Genomic DNA, 22,044 nt, shown 5'->3' on the forward strand with positions numbered 1-22,044 from the left:
GGCCAGCTCTCTGCTGTGGCCCGGGAGTGCAGTGGAGGATGGCCCAAGTGCTTGGGCCCTGCACCCCATGGGAGACCAGGAGGAAGCACCTGGCTCCTGGCTTCGGATTGGCACAGCTCTGGCTATGGCGGCCATTTAGGGAGTGAACCAATGGAAGGAAGACCTTTCTCTCTGTCTCTTCCTGTCACTGTCTGTGGCTCTACTTCTCAGATAAATAAATAAAATCTTTAAAAAAAAATGCAAGAAACTCTATTTGAGCCCCTTTCAGCGGGAGACACTACTCCAGCCGTCTGGGTCTCTATCTCTAGGTTAGCCTTATCTGGACACCTTGGCCCAAACACCCCCTCTTTTCTCTGGGATTCACTTTAACTGGCCTCCAAAGAAAACAAACAACAATGCTCCCCTTCCAAAATAACAACAACCCAAAGATACTAGGCAATAGTAAAAATAACCCAAAATGCTCAAGCCAGAAGAGCCCTGTAAGGAGACCGCTCATAGGCAGGGCTGTGACAGGTGACAGAGCAGATGCTGCCCAGACGTTCCCCCGTGGACAGCACTGGCCTGGACCCACCTGAGTAGCGACGTCTTCGGGCGGCCCTTGTCCTCTCTGTAGGACCTCTAACTCCTGGGGAGGACAAAGCAGGAAATGTAAACGTGTGTTCCTTCAAACATGGTTCAGTCCAACGCAGAGAGCTTGGGGATGGGGAGAAGTCAAGTGGGGCGAATCCAAGACTCACTGCCTGTCGCTCCCCGTCTTCGTGGAGGAACGACACAGGACCCTGCGCTGTTCTTTTGTCTGCTCGGCCCTCCCCGGGTTTGCTGCTGGTCCTTCCCGGGTTGGCTACTGTCCCTTCCACCTCCGTGGAAGGGCAGTTCCCCCTGGCCACATTCCCCACTTCCGCAGGGGAGCGGCACACCGCCGGCCGGCTCTCTCGGGGGCTGCACAGGTGTTCCTCTTAGATGTTCCCCTTAGATGTTCCCCTTAGATGTTCCTGGTGCATGCCATCTCTCTCCTCCTTTATAGTCCTCCTCCGCCAATCCCAACTCGGCTGCCCACACGCCGAGCACGCTGCTCTCCTCCAATCAGGAGCAAGTCCTACAGTTTATTGGCTGAACTGGAGGCAGCTGTGTAGAAGCCTCTTTCTTCTCTCCCAGCGCCATATTGTGGGAGAGCAGATGCATAGAATAAGTCTTAATTCCAGTAACAATATAGTCCGAGTTGCTCCCCACAGTGGGAGGGCAGATGCATAGAATAAGTCTTAATTCCAGTAACAGTCTAGTCCGAGTTGCTCCCCACAACTGCCTGATGCTCTAGCGCGCCATTTGGGTTTGTTTTTTGACCATCTCTTTTGGATTTTTACATTTTTTCAGGTATAAACTCAAATTGCCCCAAACTTCTGATGACGGTGTTTGTTCAGAGATCCTGGGTTCCTCGTTGGAACCCAGGGAAGCACAAGGAACCTGCTGTGTTCTGGGGGCGGGAGGTCAGCCACAACCCTGCCCCTGGTGGTCCAGCCCCTTAGCTGTTCCTCTCTGGCACCGCCCACTGGACTTCCCCGGACTGCATCACCCCGCGGTGACCACCAGCGCCCAAGAAACAGAGCCAATGGGAAGAGAAGTTTAGTGGGTACCGGTCCCCTCATGTCTGGCTTAAGACTCCGTCTTGCATCCTTCCTTGGGGCAGCCCCAGGGCCTCCCTGTGCACCCCCAGTGCCTGCTGGGGTTCTTGTCGCTGGGAACCCACCTGTTCCTTCTGGCGCAGCCTCTGCCTCGCGTGCTGCAGCACCTGCTCGTAGCACAGGGAGTAGGCCTCGAAGCTGCTGCGTTCTCGCGCCATCACGTCACAGCCCAGGGACAGGAGGCAGGCCTCCAGATGCTCCCTTCGGAAAGTGATCTGAAAAGGCAGACACCTCAGCCTCAACAGTCCAGCATGGCAGCCCCACCGGGCCAGGGCTCAGGGCACACGTGGCCGTGGCTCACAGACAGGCTTTCGTGTCCTTTCTGCGCCTACAGGTCAGCCCTCGCCTCACCAGCCTCTCTCTCAGCCCTGCTTTGCACGTTGGCAAGGCCAGGGAGCAGAGCACACGTGGAGGCCTGTACACCGGGTCTAAATATTGAAAGGTTATAAGTCAAATGAACAAGCCACTGAAATGCGATGCCTGACTCCCCCGTCTTGAGAACTAGCCCTCCCAAGCGACCCGCGAGGCCAGGTTTGGATTTATTACTCTTGCACTACGCTGAAGTGCGGCGACCTGGGCAGGAGAGCTGGTCCCTGGCTCCGAGTTTACTGTGTGGCCCGTTTCTCTTCCCACCTCTGGGCTCACGTCCAACTCCAGCCACACCCAACTGTGGTTGCCCCTGGACCACCCCTGGGCAGGAGGCCCATGCCAGCCCTGGACTCAGGGATTTCCAGACTCCCAGGCACCTGGAGCATGCTGTAGAAGGAAGGCCAGAGCTGAGAGGATGCATTCTTGGTAGGGGAGGGCAGGGCTGGAGGAGGGCCTGAGAGGGGCGCCCTGGCGTGTGGGAGGTCGTTCTGCAGGGGCCCCTGTGCCAGTGTCCCACAATAGCAGTGAACCGAATCCATCGGGCGCTGAATCCCAGGGCCACACAACTCACTCCCAGGCAACCCCACTCCCTGCCTTCCTCCGGACACTGGGTCTGCCTTGGGAAGAGGTGGCCATTGAGCCATGGAGGGAAAGACCTGGGAGACTTAGAAGCTCCAGGCTCCTGGCTTTGGGTCAGCCCAGCTCTACTGCAATTTAGACGTAAGCTCCGTGGAGGAAAGGGAGCCAGCAGATGGTTGGCTGGACAGACCTCCCCACGCAGGACCCGCACATGCCTCCATGCATCAGGAACCATGTCTGTTGCATCTGGGGTTGCACGGGGCCAAAACCCAAGACCCGGACTAACTGTGGAGTGAGCTTTGTCTGTGACACTTCCAGGGCCAGGCCAGTTCCCGGCTTACCAGCAGCCTGCTGCTGAGGTCGGGCTGCCCTGAGCCTGGGGAGAAGCCCCTGGCTCTGCCCTCCTTGTCCTGGGAAGCCCTTGTCTTGCCAGTGCAGCCTCAGGGCCTCACTGACCCCAGGGAAAGTTCACAGTGGGTTCTCAAGGCAAATCAGGGAGGCAAAGCGGGCGGGACGGTAGGACAGAGCGCCACTGCCGAAGGAGTAGGGACAGCGCTGGGTCACCCGTGGCGGGTGGGAGTGCAGCAGGCTGGGGACTTGGAGGGTGAGGCTGGCGGCGCCGTGGCGCAGGTTCTACACCCGGGTGCTCTTTGACCCAGTCACTTCGCTTCCAGGAATTTATCTTTAGGGAAGGATAAAAGTTGTCTACCAAAGTATATGTAAGCAGGTGTTCTTTTTTTTTTTTTTTTTCCAATGAATGAAAATGGGAAAAGCCTAATGTGTCTGACAATGGAAGTGAACTGAAGCCATCCGACTCTCCTACACGAGGAAATGCTGGGCAGCAGTCATAAAGGTGTGCAGTGGTGAGGAAAGAGGCCTAGAACACATAGTCATGGGGAAAAGCACCTTTTAAAAAAGGCCATTCAGGGGCCAGCGGTGCTGTGGCTTAGCGGGTAAAGCCATTGTCTGCAGAACCGGCATCCCAGATGGGTACTGGTTCGAGTCCCAGTTGCTCCAATTTTGATTCAGCTCTCTGCTATGGCCTGGGAATGCAGTAGAAGATGGGAGACTTAGAAGCTCCTGGCTCCTGGCTTTGGGCCAGCCCAGCTCTGGCTGTTGTGGCCATTTAGGGGAGTGAACCAGCAGATAGAAGACCTCTCTTTCTCTCTCTGCCTCTCTGTAACTCTGCTTTTCAAATAAGTAAATGAAATCTTAAAAAAGAGGGGAAGTAAAATTAAATAAAAAAAAGGCCAGACACAGAAATCTTACTTGTGAAAAAAAAAATGTGTGTGAATAGGAAAAAATTCAGAAAGTTTGGAAAGAAATGTGCCAAAATAACAATGGTGGTTTTCCATGAGTGCTAAGAGTGTGAGTGCTTTTTCTCATTTTCTGCTACACCGTTCAGCATCTGGCCCAGCCTACCACCCTTCCAATCACAGCTGGCCGCAGCCGTCCATGCTTCACTCATTTTTTTTTTTCTTTTGACAGGCAGAGTTAGACAGTGAGAGAGAGAGAGAGAGAGAGAGGTTTTCCTTCTGTTGGTTTACCCCCCAAATGGGTGCTACAGCTGGCGCGCTGCGCCGATCCAAAGCCAGGAGCCAGGTGCTTTCTCCTGGTCTCCCGTGGGGTGCAGGGTCCAAGCACTTGGGCCATCCTCCACTGCACTCCCTGGCCACAGCAGAGAGCTGGCCTGAAAGAGGAGCAACCAGGACAGAACCAGTGCCCCAACTGGGACTAGAACCCAGAGTACCAGCGCCGCAGATGGAGGATTAGCCTAGTGAGCCGGGGTGCTGGCCCATGCTTCACTCATTTTAATGCAATTAAGTCTCCGCGAAACCCCAAAGGCCAGGATGTGGACAGTTTCTGGATAACTGGACCCTTCCCCCATACTTCATCACATGCATTTCTTCATTGTACACTTTTCATGTCTTTTCATACCAGCAAACCTAAGTATTTCCATGTATTTGGTGAGCTGCTCCAGCAACTAGAACCAGAGTAAGGCACTGTGGTACTTCCAGTGTGGAGCCGGCCGGCCACTGGAGACACAGGTCAAACACGCTGGGGCTTGTGACTGGCATCTGAAGGTGTGGCGGTCCTGGGGCCTGGGCCCTCACCTGCAAGGTCTGACACTAGCTTTGGGTGGACAGTATCAGAACCGAACAGAATGGGCAGATACACAGCTGTCACCGGTGGAATTGTTGGCTGGCGTGGTGGGTGGGTAAGGAAGTGATGTGTTGTGACAGCCGAGGAGAAAGTGAGGATGAGCTGGGATTTAGTTTTTCTACTCAATTATAAGATGATAGAACACATTTGAAGAACTTAGAGAAATGTACATTTGGAGAAAATAATATCTTAAAAATTGAGTACATTTTGCTAGGTTAAGTTTTTTTTGTTAAAACAACTAAATTTCTTTTTTCTTTTTTTTATTTTTTTGACAGACAGAGTGGACAGTGAGATAGAGAGACAGAAAGGTCTTCCTTTTCCGTTGGTTCACCCCCCAATGGCCGCTATAGCCAGCGCGCTGCGGCCGGCGCACCACGCTGATCCGAAGCCAGGAGCCAGGTGCTTCTCCTGGTCTCCCATGGGGTGCAGGGCCCAAGCACTTGGGTCATCCTCCACTGCCTTCCCAGGCCACAGCAGAGAGCTGGACTGGAAGAGGAGCAACCGGGACAGAATCTGGCGCCCCAACTGGGACTAGAACCCGGGGTGCCAGCACCGCAGGTGGAGGATTAGCCTATTGAGCCGCGGCGCCTGCCAAAACAACTAAATTTCAAAGGAAAAATGGATTCACACTACCTAAACCACTTCTGTTTTAAAAATTAATTTTGCCACTAAAAAAAATCTATTGATTTTAATTTATTTGAAAGGCAGAGTGACAGAGAGTGAGAGAGAGGTCTTCCAGTTTACTGGTTCACTCCCCCGGATGCCTGCAACAGCTTTGGCTGGGCCAGGCTGAAGCCAGGAGCCAAGAACTCCATCCAGGTCTCCCACATGGGTGGCAGGAACCCAAGTACGTGGGCCACCGCCTGCTGGCTCTCAGGGGTGTGTGAGCAGGAAGCTGGATCAAAAGTGGAGGTGAGACTCGATCCCAGGCACTCGGATGTGGGATGCAGGTGCCTGGCCTGGTGGCTTAGCCTGCTGCACCCAATGCCTGCCCCTTAGTGATCCCAAAAGCTCTGTTATGTGCAGACATCCAATATATCCATTATCTTGCCTTCTCAGCAGATTCTTCTGACTTAGCAAGGCACTCTTGCCAAGAGTCAACACGCTTCACAATTCCAAGGACTGTGTACATGCACGTGTATTTAATATGTGCTATTGCTAAATATATTACTCTACACAGTTGCTATGAATTCAAATATTTTTCTGGAAGATTACACCCAGAAAACCTGCTCATGCTGGCTTCCCTGGTGGAGAGGAATTGGGGTAGTGGTGTGGGGAAGGAGAAAATGTTACTTTTCTGTGCTGTTTGCTTTTTTTTTTTTTTAAATCATATTGGACATTTAAAAATACATTGTAGGTAATGGTATTATAAGTGATTCAGGTTTTTCTCCTTTAAGTATTTTATACTAACAAATGAACAACAGGAAATTTTTCTAAATATTAACTTACTGGGGCCAGGGTTGTGGCGTAATGGGTTCAGGGCATCCCATATGGACACCTGTTTGAGTCCCAGCTGCTCCACATTTTTTTGTGTTTGTTTTTAAAGATTTATTTACTTATTTTAAAGTCAGAGTTACACAGAGAGAGACACACACACAGATATCTTCCACCTGCTGGTCAAACAACCAGTGCTGTGCCAGGCCAAAGCCAGGAGCCAGGAGCTTCATCTGGGTCTCCCATGTGGGTGGCAGGAGCCCAAACACTTGGGCCAACTTCCAATGCTTTTCCCAGGCCACCAGCAGGGAGCCAGATCAGAAGTGGAACAGCTGGGACTTGAACTGATGCCTATATGGGATACTAGCATTGCAGGAGGCAGCTTAACCTGTTATGCCACAATGCCGGCCACTGCTCCACTTTTAATCCAGCTCTCTGCTAATGCACCTGGGAAAGCAGAAGATGGCCCAGGAGCTTGGGTCCCTGCACCTATATGGGAGACAAAGATGAAACTCCTGCTTCTGGCTTTGGCCTGGTCAGACCCTGCCATTGCAGCCTTCTGGGGAAGAGAACCAGTGGATGGAAGATCTGTCTCTATATCTCCCGCTCTGAAACTCTGCCTTCCAAATAAATAAAATAAATCTTGAAAAAAATTGACCAAATTTGAAATTAGTCAATAAGTATGTACTACTTATTTGGATTTCTTGCAAGATGTCAGTTTTTTTCCAAAAATCAGCTTGTAACAAATGATTCTCTTTGGGGTTCAACCTCAGTATTCCCATCATGACTCTTGGGGAGTAAGGACAGCATTAGGAGATGTGTTCGATGGGAAAGCAGTCCTCATTTGGGTTGACGTTAGAGATGAAGAACAAAACCAGAATGACAGATTGTCCACACATACCTCGTGTTCACCGTCTTTGTAGCTCTCCATTAATCTCTGGATGAATTTTTCAACTATTTGTGGTCTTGAGATTGAAAAGTTTTCTTTCATGGCTTGGTGTTTCCAGAGATCTAAGGGGAAAAAACCACACCCATGCTAGGCTCGCAGAACAGCAAACAGTCATCAGCTGATGAGAAATGGCAGGTGCTGAGGTGCAGCCCTGGACCCACAGGAGTCATTTCAAACACACAAAAACCAGGGCTGGGGGAGGGGAGGGGCGGAGGGGTTGAGGACTCGGCACCCTCTGCACCACCCAAAGACCTCCTACAAGATTCCGAATGAGAAGATGTGGAAAAGCATCTTCTAAGTCCAGTGAGCACTGCTTTGTTACCATAACTAAAACCCCCAAATCCAATGTTGTCATTAAGTCTGCCCGTGCGTCTGAACAAGGATTTTGGTCTAACACAAATACCAGAAATAAACGAAGATGTATTTGTCTAGTGCTACAGGGCAAAACTAATTTGCATACTTAGTAATTAATAAAGGGGAGGAAATCTGGAAGCTTGGAGGCAGAGTCACAAACCGAGACAGCCCGGGAATGAAGTTTAGTTCTGGGATCAAAGCAGGCGCGTGGCAGACACACTGGAGACCGGGCATACACAGCGTCACTGCAGTACTGCTGTTTACTGCAGCAAAAGCCCGGAAGCACCACAGTGCCCACTGTTCAGGGTCTGGTCACTTAAACAAAGCAATAGCACATGGCTGGAAAGAAAATGAGCAGAAGAAACCCACTGTCTGCTGAGAGGGAAAGAGCCAGAGGTTGTTAGGGGAGAGAGGCGAGGGGGAGAACGGTGCGTGTAAAATGCTGTCCTCTCTAGTCCACTCAGAGTCCCAGCCCCAGAACTTCCTCTTCCTGCTATGTCACCATCTCTGCCCCCAACCTGGGTCTTTCACAAGGGCACCTGATACTTCCCTCAGCTCATAACAATCCTTCACCCTCTTTCCCTCACCACCTATGGCCTCATCTATTTTCACCCTTTCGTAAGCAAACTCCCAGGAGGAGACGTCTACACTTCCACTGTCTCCACCTTCTCCCAGACTCCTTCTCCTGCTTCTTATTTTTGAAAGATTTATTAATTTTATTTGAAAGTCAGGATGGGGGTGGGGGATCTGCTGGTTCACTCCCCCAAATGGCTGCAATGGCCGGCGCTGGGCCAGGCTGAAGCCAAGTGGGTGGCAGGGGCCCAAGGACTTGGGCCATCTTCTACTGCTTTCCCAGGTGCACTAGCAGGGAGCTGGATTGGAAGTGGAGCAACTGAGACTCGAACCAGGGCTCATATGGAATGCCAGTGTCGCAGGTGACAGATTTACCCTCTTGCACCGTGACACGAGCCCCTCAGATTCCTTTTTTTTTTTTTTTTTTTTTGACAGGCAGAGTGGACAGTGAGAGAGAGACAGAGAGAAAGGTCTTCCTTTGCCATTGGTTCACCCTCCAATGGCTGCCGCGGCCGGCGCGCTGATCCGATGGCAGGATTCAGGTGCTTCTCCTGGTCTCCCATGGGGTGCAGGGCCCAAGCACTTGGGCCATCCTCCACTGCACTCCCTGGCCACAGCAGAGAGCTGGCCTGGAAGAGGGGCAACCGGGACAGAATCCGGCGCCCCGACTGGGACTAGAACCCCGTGTGCCGGCGCCACAAGCCGGAGGATTAGCCTAGTGAGCTGTGGTGCCAGCTCAGATTCCTTCTTAAACCTGCTCACTTGCATTCACCTCCACCACTCTGTTGAAAGGGGTTTTGTCACAAACACCAGCAATTTCCACATGGCTAACCCCAGTAGCTACACTTGACTACGAGTAGCATTTCGCACACCCGTCACTTCCTCTTGCTTGAGAACTTCCTTGAGTAGACGGGGGACACGGCCATGTGCGCGTTGTCCTCCAACCTCACTGTCTGCTCCTGCCAGGTCTCTTCTACTGGTTCTCCTGGACCCCAGCCCTGGCTCTTGCCATCAGAGTGACCCAGAGCTCAGCCCAGAGTGACCCAGAGTCCACCTCCTTGTTTCTGAGTCTACTCACTCTATTCACCTCCTCTTGTCCCACAGCTAAATCCAAGGGGACTTCAAAATGTTCACCGAAAGATGGGACTAAAAGATAAGCTTATTCTGGTGCAAAAAAGTTGAAATGCATGCATAGATTTTTTGGTAATATGCATCTTTCATGAACTTTTTGAAGACCCCTCAAACTGACAGCATCTCTTCTCGGATATCTAAATGGTCTCTGAAAGTTCATTTGTGCATAAACAAATTACTGATTTCCCCTTCCCCCCACCCCAACTTGTTCATCTATAGTCCACCCACCTCAGGTGATAGAAATTCTATTTTCCCATTGGCGCGAGTTAAAAAAAAAAAAATCCTGACTCTTCTCTTTCTCCAATACCCAGCCCTAACGCCTAGTTCAGAATATACCCAGAAGCTGGCCAATTCCTGTTTGCACTGCTCCCAGCTTTGTCTGTGTCACCATCTCCTCTTGCTCAGAGGAGCAAGCAGCCTCCAACCAGCCTGTCTGTCCTTTCACCCTTTCTTCCTGCACAGCCCACTCTCCGCACAGCAGCCAGAGAGAGTCTATTAACACATGAGCCGGAACGTGCCGCTGCATCTGGACCGGGCTCCCACTGCTGTCAGGGCGAGCACTGACACTCCTTCCAGTGCCTCGCAGGATCTGTTCTGCTTCCCACCCCACTCTCTCTAAGTTCCTCTCCTACTGCTCTCCCCATAATGTCTCCACCCCAGTTGTGCTTGGGACTCTGCTGTTTCTCTACTTAGGGACTTTGTCCAGGCTATTCTTCTGTCTGGAATGAGATGGCCTCATAACTGAATCTCTCATCCTTTTCGAATCTTTGCTCAAAATATCATTAACTCCATGAGAATTAACCTGATCTCCCTATTTCAAATTGCAGTGTGCCCCTTAGACCTCTACAACATTAATCTCCTAACTCCATTGTTTTCTTATTTCTTATGTTAAGTGCTCATTGTCTACAACTTCTAGATTATAAACACCATGAGAGTAAGGATTTTTATGTCCATGATAGTAAGGATATATCCCTAAACCAGTGCCTAAAATATAGTCACCTAGAACATAGTAGGTGCTCAGCAAATAGTTATCCAATAAAAGAATGAATTAATATGCATGAAGAATCTATATACAGAGGTATAACTAATACAGATGTATAACTAATATATAAACTATATACAGATGTAAAAAAAAAATAAACTATATACAGATGTATAACTAATATAAAAAAGTGGCTACAGATAGGTGACAGGATGGTGGGTAACATTATATATTGTATGTAAAATGTATATTTATATTTGTCATTTTGAGCTTTGAAGCGTGTAAAATATTTTAAAATGCTTCTGAAGAAATTGGAATTCAAAGTTTATTTTGGTGCAAAGAGATTTTGAAATCTACGCATATTGTTTTCATAATACATAATTTTCATGAACTTTTTAAAGGCCCTTGTATGCATGGATTTCAATTTTTTGTGTGTGCCAAAATAAGCTTATCTTTAAATTCCATTTTCCATAAACATTTTGAAACATTTATGTAGCCTGCTAGAAAAAAAATAAATAAAAAATTCGGGCTGGCGCTGCGGTGCGGCAGGTTAAGCTGCCCCGTGCAACAGCACCACCCCACATCAGTGTGCAGTTCAAGTCCCAGCTGCTCCTCTTCACATCCAGCTCCCTGCTAATGCACCTGGGGAGGCAGCAGAAGACAGTCAAGTACTTGGGCCCCTGCCACCCATGAGGGAGACTAGTATGGAGTTCCTGGCTCCTGGCTTAGGCCGGGCCCAGCCCTGGCTGTTTGGTTGTGGGTCTTTGGGGAGTGGATCAGCAGACAGAAGATCTTTCTCTCTCTCTCTCTCTTTCTCATACACACACTCCACTTTGCCTTTCAAATAAGTAAATATACAAGTCTTTAAAACAATAAAATCAAATTTAGAAACAACAGGGCAGTGCGGGAATGCCGGGCGAATATCTACACTCCGTAGCTCCCACATGGAGGAGCAGAAGCACCTGAGTGTGTCAATCACGTGGATAAGACCCGCGTGGACAAGGCCCACTTCTTTGGAACGTGGTTCCTGGGAAGTCTGGAAAAGCCGAGTCCTATAGACTTGGACGTAGGAGCCAAGCCCCACCTGGCGGCCTTTGCTGTGGCGTGGGTGCTGGCCATCAGCCGGAACACCTGCCAACCCTCTCCCCACCCCAGCAGCTTCTCAGAGGAAGCACACAGCACAGTCTGCCCAGAAATGTGGACGCGATGGAGCTGGAGCCTAACAATTCGCACTCATCAGGCTATGGGCTGCTTTCCATAAGAAACCCATAAATCTGGTTTTGCTTTTCTTTTAGGAAATGAAGGTGATTAACCCCATGGCCACTGTCCCAGCACAGTGCAGGGGAAAACCCGAGGCCGTGTGTCCGGAAGTCCACGCTTCTTTGAGTGTTGAAGGTTTAAGACTCTCCCAAGCCTAAACTTAGGCAAGACACAGCTTGTGTAGATTTCAGATATTTTCCTGACAGGAGGTTGCTTGCTTTTCCCAGGGCTGGGTTAGGGCAGGTGTCTGGTTCAGGTGAGGCCCACATCTGTCACACACCTCTAGTTTGGGGACCATCATCTGGCCAATACTCAGTGAGCCAGTGTGGGGTGTAGCTCCGGTCTCAGCTAAAGGGGAACTGCATCACCAGAGCGCTGGAAGAATTCACACCAGCTCATGTTCAGACTCGGCTCTGCATCTGCAGGCAGCGGTGGGGGGAAGCCAGGGAGCATGGGATTCATCCAAGAGGAAGAATTCCCAGCAAAGAGGATCCAGCTGTCCCCAAATGTGGCCATTTTCAGTGTGTGTGGGTGGGTGGCCATGGCTCCTGCAGGTTTTGCCAGAAGCCTGCGGAAGACAGGTTACGTGAGGATTTTATTCTCCCCTCTTGCTCGGTTCCTAGGTATTTTGACTACAGGAAACTTGACTTCCTGTTGGCCAAACCACTTTTCCTCCCTCCTCCTCTGAGCCCCACCCCCATGAAACCTCCTGCCTCTAGGAAGGACCTCTGGGTAGCGTTTCACTTCCCTAACAACCACTTGCTCTCTGTGCCTGAGTGGTCCCTGGGTCCTAAGCCACAGCAGAACTGAAACCTGAAGGCACTCAGCTGCCAATCAAAGCTGTTCACCACAGCCAGCAGGGGCCCTAGCATGTGGGGGGTCAGAATGCCTCAGTAGGGGCAAGCGTATGTACGTGCCTCGGACACCTGTGTGCTTCAAACTTCTCCCTGGGACACCAGTGTGCTGAGTTGATAAGAAATGTCCCAAAGGGAGCCAGGGGTTCTGTGGTCAAAAAAATGTTAAAAAAAAAGAACATCGTGTAGTCTCCAGTCTGGGGATATACTGCAAGGGTGTTTTTTTTTTTTTTTTTTTTTTTTAAAATGCCTATTCTTTTTTTTTTTTTTTTTTTTTTTGTGACAGGCAGAGTGGACAGTGAGAGAGAGAGAGACAGAGAGAAAGGTCTTCCTTTTGCCGTTGGTTCACCCTCCAATGGCCGCCGCGGCTAGCGCGCTGCGGCCGGCGCACCGCGCTGATCCGATGGCAGGAGCCAGGAGCCAGGTGCTTTTCCTGGTCTCCCATGGGGTGCAGGGCCCAAGCACCTGGGCCATCCTCCACTGCACTCCCTGGCCACAGCAGAGGGCTGGCCTGGAAGAGGGGCAACTGGGACAGAATCCGGCGCCCCTACCGGGACTAGAACCCGGTGTGCCGGCGCCGCTAGGCGGAGGATTAGCCTAGTGAGCCGCGGCGCCGGCCAGCAAGGGTGTTTTTAAACATTAATTACTCTAAGTTGTCCAAACTTATTTTTTCAAAAAAAAAAAAAAAAGAAAGAAAGAAAGAAAAAAAATCAACAAAACCATTCTGCAAGGACTAGCATTGTGGCGCAGCAGGTTAAACAACCTCCTGTGACACCAGCATCCCACGTGAGCACCAGTTTGAGTCCCGGCTGCTCTGCTTCTGTTACAGCTCCCTGTTAATGCACCTGGGAAAGCAGCAGATGATGGCCTAAATATGTGGGTCCCTGCTACCCATGCGGGAGACCCAGACAAAGTTTACAGTTCCTGGCTTTGACCTAGGCCAGCCCTAGTTGTTGTGGTCATCTGGGGAATGAACCAATGGATGGAAGATCTCTCTTTCTCTAACTCTGCCTTTCAAATAAATAAAACACATCTCTCTCTCTCTCTCTCTCTCTCTCTCTCTCTCTCTCTTTCTTTAAATCATCTCACTACACTTTAAAAATACATTAGAAATCCTCCTATCCAATGCAGTCAAGACCAAGATTTGGTTGATTAGTCAAAAGAAGTCAGTTAAAGTTAGTTAACGCAGAGAATGCTCTACAAATGGCATGCATTATCTCAATCGTTTTATTTAACTTCAAAGCACACAATTTTCCAGGCATTTGTCAACCCTGTTTTCTTTGGCTATATCCACTGACTGGAGTTCTGGACTGTCTCTCTTTCATAAATCATGACACAAGGTGCTTGGTCTACAGTTTCCAGCTGTGTTCGTTTCTGGATAGCAAACTTAAGGACCATGATCAGTGTCACCATTTCGTCCATTTTTACAATTTCACCCAATCTTTTCAGTCATCTGTATTTCTTTTTCTAAACAGCTTGCCTTTGATTGAGTCTTCCCATAACTTTTAACTTAGTTTTTAAAACGTTGTAAAAATAAACTTAAATTTTTAGAGCAGCATTAGGTTCACAGCAACACTGAGAGGCAAGCGGAGAATTTCCCGAAGCCATTGGTCCTCACACACACACAGTCTCCTCCGTCAACACCCCTACCAGAATGGTACATTTGTTACAGGCAAGGAGCTCACATCTTCCCAAGCCCATGGGTTGCCTTATGGTTCACTCTTGGGGCTGCACATTCTATGAATTTTAACAAAGGTATAGTGACCTGTTGTAGTATCACACAGAACAGTTTCATTTGCCCTACACATCTTCTGTGCTCTGCCTGCCCCTCTCTCCTACCACTACTGCCCCTAGCAATCATAGATCTTTCCTCTTTTTGTAAGATTTATTTATTTCAAAGGCAGAGAGAAGGTGGTGGGGGAGTGGGGAAGAGACATCTGCTGATTCACTCTCCAAATGTCCACAGCAGCCAGGGTTAGGCCAGGCTGAAGCCAGAAGCCAGGAACTCCATCCAGGTCTCCCACATGGGTGACAAGAACCAAGCCATTGGGCCACCATCCACTGCCACATTAGCAGGAGGTTGAATTAGCAGAGCGGAGTAGCTGAGACTCAAATCAGCCCCTCCCATAGGGACTGTGGGTGTCCCAAGTGCAGCTTAGCCCACTGTGTCACAATCCCTGCCCCAACCACAAATCATTTTGCTGTCTCCATGGTTTTGCCTTTGCCAGAATGTCATGTAGTTAGAATCATGCAATGTGTTGCCTTTTCAAATTGACTTCTTTCACTTATTAATAGGCATTGAAGCTTCCTCCATGTCTCTGCATGGGTTGATAACGCATTTCTTTCTATTGCAGCATAAACTTCCACTGATTAGATGTATCTCAGTATCTCAGCTTATCTACTTCAACTTTGTTTTTTAAAAATATTTATTTATTTGAAAGGCAAAGTTAGAGAGAGATCTTCTATCTGCTGGTTCTCTCCCCAAATGGCTGCAATGGCTGGGGCTGGGTCAGGCTGGAGTCAGGAGTGTCACCTGCATCTCCCATGTGGGTGCAGGGGCCCAAGCACTTGGGCGATCCTCCGATGCTTTCCAAGGCATGTTAGCAGGGACCTGGTCCGCAACTGGAGCAGCAAGGACATCAACACATGGAATTGCTGCATTGCGGGTGGCGCCTTAACCTGCTTCACCACAACGCCAGCTCCCTCCACTTAGTGTTTAGAGACCCAACGGATCCTTTTCTTTCTGTACTCTTATTTCACTGGCCTATGTAATTTTTAATTAAACGACTGCAAGTACAACGATCATAAAACCGGCACAAACAGGTTTGGAGCAAACAAGGATCAGTGATGTTAAGTAAACACACACAGCCCAGAGACCGGGATGAGTGAGCTTGAGTTACCTAGGGAGCCAAAGCACGAGGCAGCCAGGGCTGCTAGCCGAGGGCGGCTGGAGCCGAGCTGCAGGGGTACCTCAAAGAACTTGTACTCCACAGCTCACTGCGGGGGGGAAGGGCTGGCCTAGCCCACCCTCTGCTAACTGGTTTCCTCATACTCCCCTCAGGAGAAAGTATGTTTGACCCCTCCCCTTTGCTGCGTGCGTATTTTGTTATAGAAACGTCTGCAGGCTGAGGCTCTCAATCCTGCAAATGGCTGGCTATCGGCATTCCTAACAGTTCCCTGGACCTTTCAACATTTTTTGTCCGCCTTCTTATCAGACCTGATTGGATGCTCCTTCTTCTTTTTTAATATATTTTTAAAAGATTGATTTACTTGAAAGGCAGAGTTACAGAGAAAGAGGGAAGAGAGAGAGAGAAAGAGAGAGAGAATTTTCTATCTGCTGGTTCACTCTCCTAATGACCACAACAGTCAGGGCTGGGCCAGGCTGAAACCAGAAGCTAGGAGCTTCATCCGGGTCTCCCACATAGATGCAGAAGCCCAGGCACTTAGGCCATCTTCTGCTGCTTTCCCAGATGCATTAGCAAGGAGCTGGATCGGAAGTGGAGCAGCCGGGACTTGAACCAGCAACTATATGGGATGCCGGTACTACAGGTGGAGGCTTTCCCGCTATGCCACAGCACCAGCCCCATTGATTTTCTTTCTCAATTTTATAACTTGGCTAGGGACAAGTATGTCAGTGTTACATGCTTGTGGCATGTTACAAACACGCCAGTGTTACAGATGTCAGCTCTGCCAGATTCTTCTTCACTTCCAGACACCTCAATGTGGAGAGTGACCTGTCGCTCACTACTTGTTGTCTTTATCTACGTGGGAGTTCTGGTATTTTCTTCCCACACTCCTGGGTTCTACCCATTTCCCTTTGGACACTGTTGGCCTTATCACTGCTCAGAGAAGACATGAGAACCACTTCAAAGTCACTTCAAAGGCAAAGTTGCCAAGGATGGAGGCTGGCAATGGAGCCTGTCTCTCTGTGCAAGCCCTGGGGCTGAAGGAGGGTGCCTGGAGCTGCTGTGGGTAACTCCCAGGGCAGCTTACTTCAGCTTCTACAGCTCACACCAGGGCCAGGGACCGATGCCACAGCTCTGGAGGCCCCGTAGCAACCTGGAGACTCAGCCAGAAACCCCAGGAGAAGATGAGTCTCCAAGACAAGGTGGGAGGAAGCTGGGGGACAGAAGATCCCAGACGTCCTTTTTGGCTGCTAGAAACGTGGACACGAGCACTGGCCAGAGGAAAGAGGAGAAGCTGAGGAGGGGGAGGACAAGAGGCTCTGCTGGCCTCCAGGCTCTCAACATCCCTCATTCCTAATTCCCACTGAGAAAACCCCCAGCCCCAGGCTAACCCCACCCGCAGAGGGGATCCTGTGCACAGAAAGGCAGTCCCTGCTGGGCAGCCCCGACCCCCGCGGCACCCTCCTGCTGCCAAGGTGAACATGTGATGGGTGGGGACTCCAGAGTGTTTTGCCTTCTCTGAAGGCACCCAGCCCACAGAGGTCCCAAGAAGACAAAATGCAAGAAACAGGCCCAAAGCACAGGTGGTGCATAGTGGGCAGATCCTACTGCAGATCTCAGTAGAGCAGGGATCTCCCCACCGACTCATGCCTGGCGGGCCAAAGAACACAAACACAGCCAATGACCCCTGCATGCCCGTCTACTCTGCTTCTGATCCAGCTCCCTGCTAATGTGCCTGGGAAAGCAGTGGAGGGTGGCCCAAGTGCTTGAGCTCCTGCCGTCCATGTGGGAGACTCAGATGGAGTTCTGGTTGTGGCCATCTGGGGATTGGACCAGGGGACAGAAGATCTCTTTTACTCTCTGTCACTCTGCCCCCTTCAAATAAAGAAATAGGTTTTAGAGCCAACACTGTGGCATAGCAGATAAAGCCACCACCAGCAGTGGTGGCATCCCATATGGGTGCCGGTTTGAGTCCAGGCTGCTCCACTTCCAATCCAGTTTCCTGCTAATGTGCCTGGGGAAGCAACGGAAGATGGTCCAAGTCCTTGAACCCCTGCACCCATGTGGGAGACCCAGAAGAGGCGCATGGCTCCTGGCTTTAGATCAGCCCAGCTCTGGCCATTGCAGCCATTTGGGGAGTGAACCAGAGGATGGAAGACCTCTCTCTCTTCCTCTCTACCTCTGCCTCTCTAACAAGTAAATACATCTTTAACAAAAACAAAACGAAACAAAACAAAAAAAAAAAAACAAAAAGAAGAAGAAGAAGAAGAAGAAGAGAAGTTTTGTTTTTTTTTTTTTTTTTTAAGTCTTCGAAGTATAGAATCTAAACTTGGGTTTAGAAGTGGCCAGAATACCATAACCAAAGTAAGCTGGAACTATCCACATAACCACATTACTAACAACTCCACCCCTGTGCCTGATCCTCACTGCCCTTAGTGAGGGCACTTTTCAGGCACAGGTGACAGGCCCTCTGCCCAAGGCGGGACAGCCACAAACACAGACACCTCCTCCCCCAGCCGCAGCCAGGAACTCCAGCCCTGAGACGTGCAGGCTGGTCTCCAAGGGGAGCCGCCTGGCTACGGCACACACAGCGCAGACAGCAGGTGCTGTGTATCTTGTTCAGCGTTCTGTTGCTGGAGCCCAGCCACCCTTTTCTCTCTGGTGACAGGGACGGCCAGCTGCCCTGCTGGGGAGTGGCTTGTCCTCTCCCGGCACACCTTTCCTCCAAGCCCTGTCCCCAGAATCCAGCTACTGACCAAATGACAACTTCCCTCTGCCCTGCCTGGGGACCACCTTACTCATTAACATGACAGTCTGTGGCTTTGTCCACCTGCAACACCCAATGCATTTTGTCAGTTCTGACAACTCCTTCAGAGCTCAAAGGTTATGGGTTTTCCTCCAGGATTCCTAGAGTTCGGTCACATAATCTGTGAGGCCTGGTACAAAGGGCAAATGCAGGACCTACTGGGCAAACAACAGGGAAAAGTGCCCCAACCGGTGCGAAAATACAAAGCTGCATCCTTTCTTCACCACTTTTGCTCCAGATCTGTCAGGGTGTTTCTATTTGTGTTAGTGGTGCACACACAACGCCCTGAGCAGGGGAGACCTTCACGAGCACCCAGTGGCCCTGCCCAAGACTCAGGGCACTAAGGCTTGAGACCTGCCAGCTGCTAGATTGAGGCACGGGGCCGTGGTCAGGGGCGGAGGAACAAGCCAGACATCTCCTCTTCTCAGAGACCACCACCCCGATCCACTAGGGACAGGGGAATACCAAGGACATTGCAACCTCTGTCCTGGGGCAGCCAGGGCAGCCAGGGGTGTGCACAAGGCTCATCCACTGAGTACACCATGCTGCTGCCCGCCTGGGGTCCCGGCCATGCTGCCAGTACTCAGCTGGGCTGGAGTGAGGAGGGACAGGGGGCCCACGGGGGCCAGAAAGCAGAGGAGCAGGTGGCTGTGGACCCCTCCTGTGCGGTAGGGAGGCAGCAGGGGGTGGTGTGAGGAGTCAGATGGGTTGATAGATAAGGGATCCCAATGGAATTTGGGGTGTAAAATATTTACTTCCTTTGCTTTATCTTTAGCAAGAACAAACAGGCAGCCCTCCTTCCTTCAGAGTCTCCAAATTTGCCATGAGAATAGCAAGGGAGCTCTTCCTGAGCCACTGTGGCTCACTGGGTTAATCCTCTGCCTGTGGCACTGGCATCCCATAGTCCCGGTTGCTCCTCTCCCAGTCCAGCTCTCTGCTGTGGCCCGGGAAGGCAGTGGAGGATGGTCCAAGTACTTGGGCCCTGCACCTGCATGGGAGACCAGGAGAAGCACCTGGCTCCTGGCTTCGGATCGGCACAGCTCCGGCTGTAGCGGCCATTTGGGGAGTGAACCAATGGAAGGAAGACCTTTCTCTCTGTCTCTCTCTCTCACTGTCTATAATTCTGTCAAATAATAATAATAATAATAATAATAATAAAAAGAAAACAAGTTACCTATCCCACCCTCAGCAGGCCAGACAGAATGGAGATTTGTAAATGAGGTCTTTTGATGGCTTTTGTCCCCGCCTGGTAACTGAATGCCAATCTGATTGTCAATTTTTTTTTCCTTTGAAATTGTACTTAAAAAATCCACTGCCACCAGTCCCTTTGGGTTTATTCCTCCAGCCACTCTGGCTGGAGGCCTTTGACTATAATAAATACTTTTAAATCTCTTTGCCGTCCGCTTGGAAATTCTTCTTCCATGTGAGACAAAGAACTGAGGTAACAATAATTTTTCTGCTGCCATTTTCCTGAAACAGTGGGACTGGGTGTGAGCCAAGCCTGCAAACCCTCAGTGCACGTTCCATGGACTCAGCGGGTTTCACTTACCAGACACTGCTTTGTTTAAATTATCATGAGTTTCAAGAGGATGCCCGCAGAACATTAAGCCCTAGTGGGACTCTGTAGCCTGTGCAAGGGCACCGGTCACAGGAGGCAGGCCTGAGTGAAACCTCAAATGAGAGGAATGGTTTTGCTGGCCTTCCCACCCTGAATGAATAGATATATATTTATGTGAGATTCTGACATATATATGTAGCACGCAAGGGTACTTCAAGAAGTTCCTGGAAAATGGAATTACAAGATACATTTTCTTTGGTGCAAAACTTTCGAAATCCATGTGTAGTTTTTTTTTTTTTTTTTTTTTGACAGGCAGAGTGGACAGTGAGAGAGAGAGACAGAGAGAAAGGTCTTCCTTTTGCCGTTGGTTCACCCTCCAATGGCCGCCACGGCCGGTGCGCTGCGGCCGGTGTGCTGCGGCCGGCGCACCACGCTGATCCGATGGCAGGAGCCAGGAGCCAGGTGCTTTTCCTGGTCTCCCATGGGGTGCAGGGCCCAAGCACCTGGGCCATCCTCCACTGCACTCCCTGGCCACAGCAGAGGCCTGGCCTGGAAGAGGGGCAACCAGGACAGAATCCGGCGCCCCGACCGGGACTAGAACCCAGTGTGCCGGCGCTGCAAGGCGGAGGATTAGCCTAGTGAGCCGCGGTGCCGGCCCATGTGTAGTTTTTTCATAATATATATTCCCAAGATTTTTTATTTGAAAGGCAGAGCAATGGAGAGAATGGGAGGGGGAGAGAGAGAGAGTAAGAGAGAGAGAGAGAGAGAGAGATTTTACATCTGTTGGTCCACACCCCAAATGGCTTCAACAGCCAGACTCAGTCAGGCTGAAGCCAGGTGCCAGGAACTCCATCCTGGTCTCCCACATGGGTGGTGGGGGCCTAAGTACTCGGACCCTCTTCTCCTGCCTTCTCAGGTGCACAGGCAGGGAGCTGGATTGGAAGTGGAGCAGCTGGGACTTAAACCAGCATTGCAATAGGGAATGCTACTGTCTCAAGCAGTGACTTAACCCACTGCACCACAATGTCAGCCTTTGCTTTCTATTTAAATGCCTGTTCTCTCTTTCTCTGTCTCTCTGCCTTTCAAATAAATTAATTAACTAACTAACTAAACAAACAAAGAAAAAAACCAACCACTGAGGCAGGCATTGGCCTAGTGGTTAAGACACCTGTACCCCACATCTGCGTGCCTGGGTTCAAAATTCAGCCGAAGTTCCTGGGCTTCCTGCTAATTCAGACCCTGGGAGGCAACAATGATGATAGCTCAAATAATTGGGTTCCATCCACCTAGGAGACTTGGATTGAGTTCCCAGCTCCTGCTCTTGGCCTCCTGGCCTGGGGTTGTTGTGGGTGTTTGGGGGAATGAACAGTCAGATGGGAGCTCTCTCTCTCTCTCTCTTTCTCTCAAATAAATTTAAAGGGGGGAAAAATGCCTGCTAGGTCGAAGGTAATATAGCAAAATGTGAATAGTATTTCCCTCTGAGTGAAGGTGCAAAAGGTATTATCATTTTCTGGGCATTGCAGGTTCTTTTTTTACCTATAAATATGGATATGTGGATTGCCTTTAAAATGAGAAAAAACTAATAAATGTTCTTTTGTGAAATAATAAAATAATTGACTTACCTGTAGGGAGAGGACACTCTTTCCTGGACTTTTCTGATAAAACCAGTGTCATCTCTCTGTTCACTTTTCTTAATACCTCCTGGATCATGTGAATTTCAACATTTTCCAGAAGCTGCTGGAGCTAGAGCAAGCACAGGTCAGAGGTCATGGTCCAGGTTCAGCTCACACCCTGGACCCCAGCAGTCACTTACTGCAGAAGGGCTCGGAGCTCGGCCTGTCCCTCACCTGTTCCCACCCCTGGGAAGAGAGTGGTTCCTTTCTTGGACTTCTACATGCTTCTGGGAGGTACATGACCTGTCTGGAGACCAGCATCTGCCTGGCCCCTGTCCTGACAGACAAAATGCAACCTTCATCACCCAGTTCTGCTAAATTGCCAAGTTCTCAACGACCAAAGTAAGCTCATGTTACTTTTTTTTTAGGGTCTCCAAATGTAGCCAGGATTATGTGATCTATCATTGCACGACAAGCCCTTGGATACCAAGGAAGATTTTACAAGAAGATTAAAAACTCCATACATAACCAAGAGAAATCTGTGTCCCAATGACCATGAACCCCGAGTCCACCTCTTGTGTTTACAGAGCCCACAGTTTTCCCTTTTGGAGGAAACCAGGTGCTGGCGAGGAGCCTGGGCTCACAGGGGTAGCAATGGCCTTGTTCCTGGGGCAGGAGTCGGAGCTGAGCTCTCCTGTCACACAGGAATGTCCCTCTGTGCACCGACAACCAAACAGCCAGGGCTCTGTTGCCTGTCACAGCGAGCTCAGCCTCAGGGGGCCCATCAGGCAAAGCTAAGACTGGAAAACAGCTCCTCCACACGTCATCCACCAC

At 50.2% G+C, this 22,044-nt stretch overlaps 1 protein-coding gene across 6 annotated transcripts in view; it reads right to left on the reverse strand.

Annotated features, from left to right (window-relative positions):
• Positions 1-22,044, reverse strand: part of LOC100346633 (uncharacterized) — a 209,292-nt gene that overhangs the window by 20,158 nt on the left and 167,090 nt on the right. For all 6 annotated transcript variants that reach the window (XR_016234560.1, XM_089333835.1, XM_089333837.1 and 3 more), the window contains 4 exons: positions 21,220-21,340; positions 7,126-7,235; positions 1,745-1,894; positions 572-625 (listed from right to left, as the gene is read on the reverse strand). Coding sequence is in view for 5 of the 6 variants with exons in the window: in XM_089333835.1 (XP_089189961.1) it covers positions 572-625; positions 1,745-1,894; positions 7,126-7,235; positions 21,220-21,340 (435 nt within the window). In the remaining variant the exon portion in view is untranslated. The remainder of the gene's footprint in view (positions 1-571; positions 626-1,744; positions 1,895-7,125; positions 7,236-21,219; positions 21,341-22,044) is intronic.

The sequence above is a fragment of the Oryctolagus cuniculus genome, chromosome 5 (genome assembly GCF_051225735.1).
Source record: "Oryctolagus cuniculus isolate XC-2025 breed Fujian yellow rabbit chromosome 5, ASM5122573v1, whole genome shotgun sequence".
In the NCBI taxonomy this organism is placed as follows: Eukaryota; Metazoa; Chordata; class Mammalia; order Lagomorpha; family Leporidae; genus Oryctolagus; species Oryctolagus cuniculus.